Genomic DNA, 996 nt, shown 5'->3' on the forward strand with positions numbered 1-996 from the left:
TAAAACAATGAATAATAATAATAATAATAATAATAATAATAATAATAATAATAATAATAATAATAATAATAATAATAATATTATTATTAATAATAATAATAATAATAAAGAAGAAGAAGAATTCTTACATGTTTTCGTTCTAAGTGGGGTCAACACAGTCCATGGAACATTGATTGTGTAGACTGATCTTGGGAGGCGGAACACAGCATTAACCTGAAGAAGGAAATAAATCAGATTTTATTGCAGAAATAACAAGAACTTTCCACATCAATATGAGGAACCAAATTTATGAGGAGACAGAACAGGTAAATGAAATAACTCCATTACTCGATAGGTCTGTAATTTATCAATACCAGAGGATAAATTGAAAACAAGAAGCCCTTAGCAGGATTTGAACTAGGATATAAGAAGATGTAAGTTAAACACATACAATGATGCAATGACTCTCTTCTGAAAATATTACGTTCTACATTTCATGGTGTACCAACAACCAGAGCTTTCACTCATGGATTCATTTGATGGCTGAATTAACTGAATCTAATTATTTTCAGTCGGTCAGGTTTAACTTGTTACTTTGTCAACAGGTGAGACTAATCGCAGCCAGATGTGGCAACTCTTTACAACCAGCAACCTGACAGTCATTTCAACATATGTTGTTAATCAAACACACAGTTTCTCACAGCCTGCTAGCCTCAAAGTCCCAGACATAGCTTGCAAGTTCTTTTAACATTCCTTGTTACACAGAGACCTGGATTATCCTACACAAGACATAGCTTGAAAAAGTGCTCAGTATCCATGTGCAGTCAACAATATTCGAACTCTTTCTGCAGCTAATGCCTCTTGAAATACAGGCATTCCACACACACACTACTGTCACTAGCAGAACATTCTACATTGAGAACATAAGCTGCATTGTCATATACATTACATATCCATACACACTTGTATATATATATATATATATATATATATATATATATATATATATATATATAT

At 31.8% G+C, this 996-nt stretch overlaps 1 protein-coding gene across 1 annotated transcript in view; it reads right to left on the reverse strand.

The window, feature by feature from the left end:
• The window catches only part of LOC128248843 (uncharacterized), a 53,308-nt gene that overhangs the window by 15,923 nt on the left and 36,389 nt on the right, over window positions 1-996 (reverse strand). The window contains exon 25 of the mRNA XM_052970994.1: window positions 7-213. Coding sequence (XP_052826954.1) covers window positions 7-213 — 207 coding nt within the window. The remainder of the gene's footprint in view (window positions 1-6; window positions 214-996) is intronic.

Source organism: Octopus bimaculoides, chromosome 10 (assembly GCF_001194135.2).
Source record: "Octopus bimaculoides isolate UCB-OBI-ISO-001 chromosome 10, ASM119413v2, whole genome shotgun sequence".
NCBI lineage: Eukaryota > Metazoa > Mollusca > Cephalopoda > Octopoda > Octopodidae > Octopus > Octopus bimaculoides.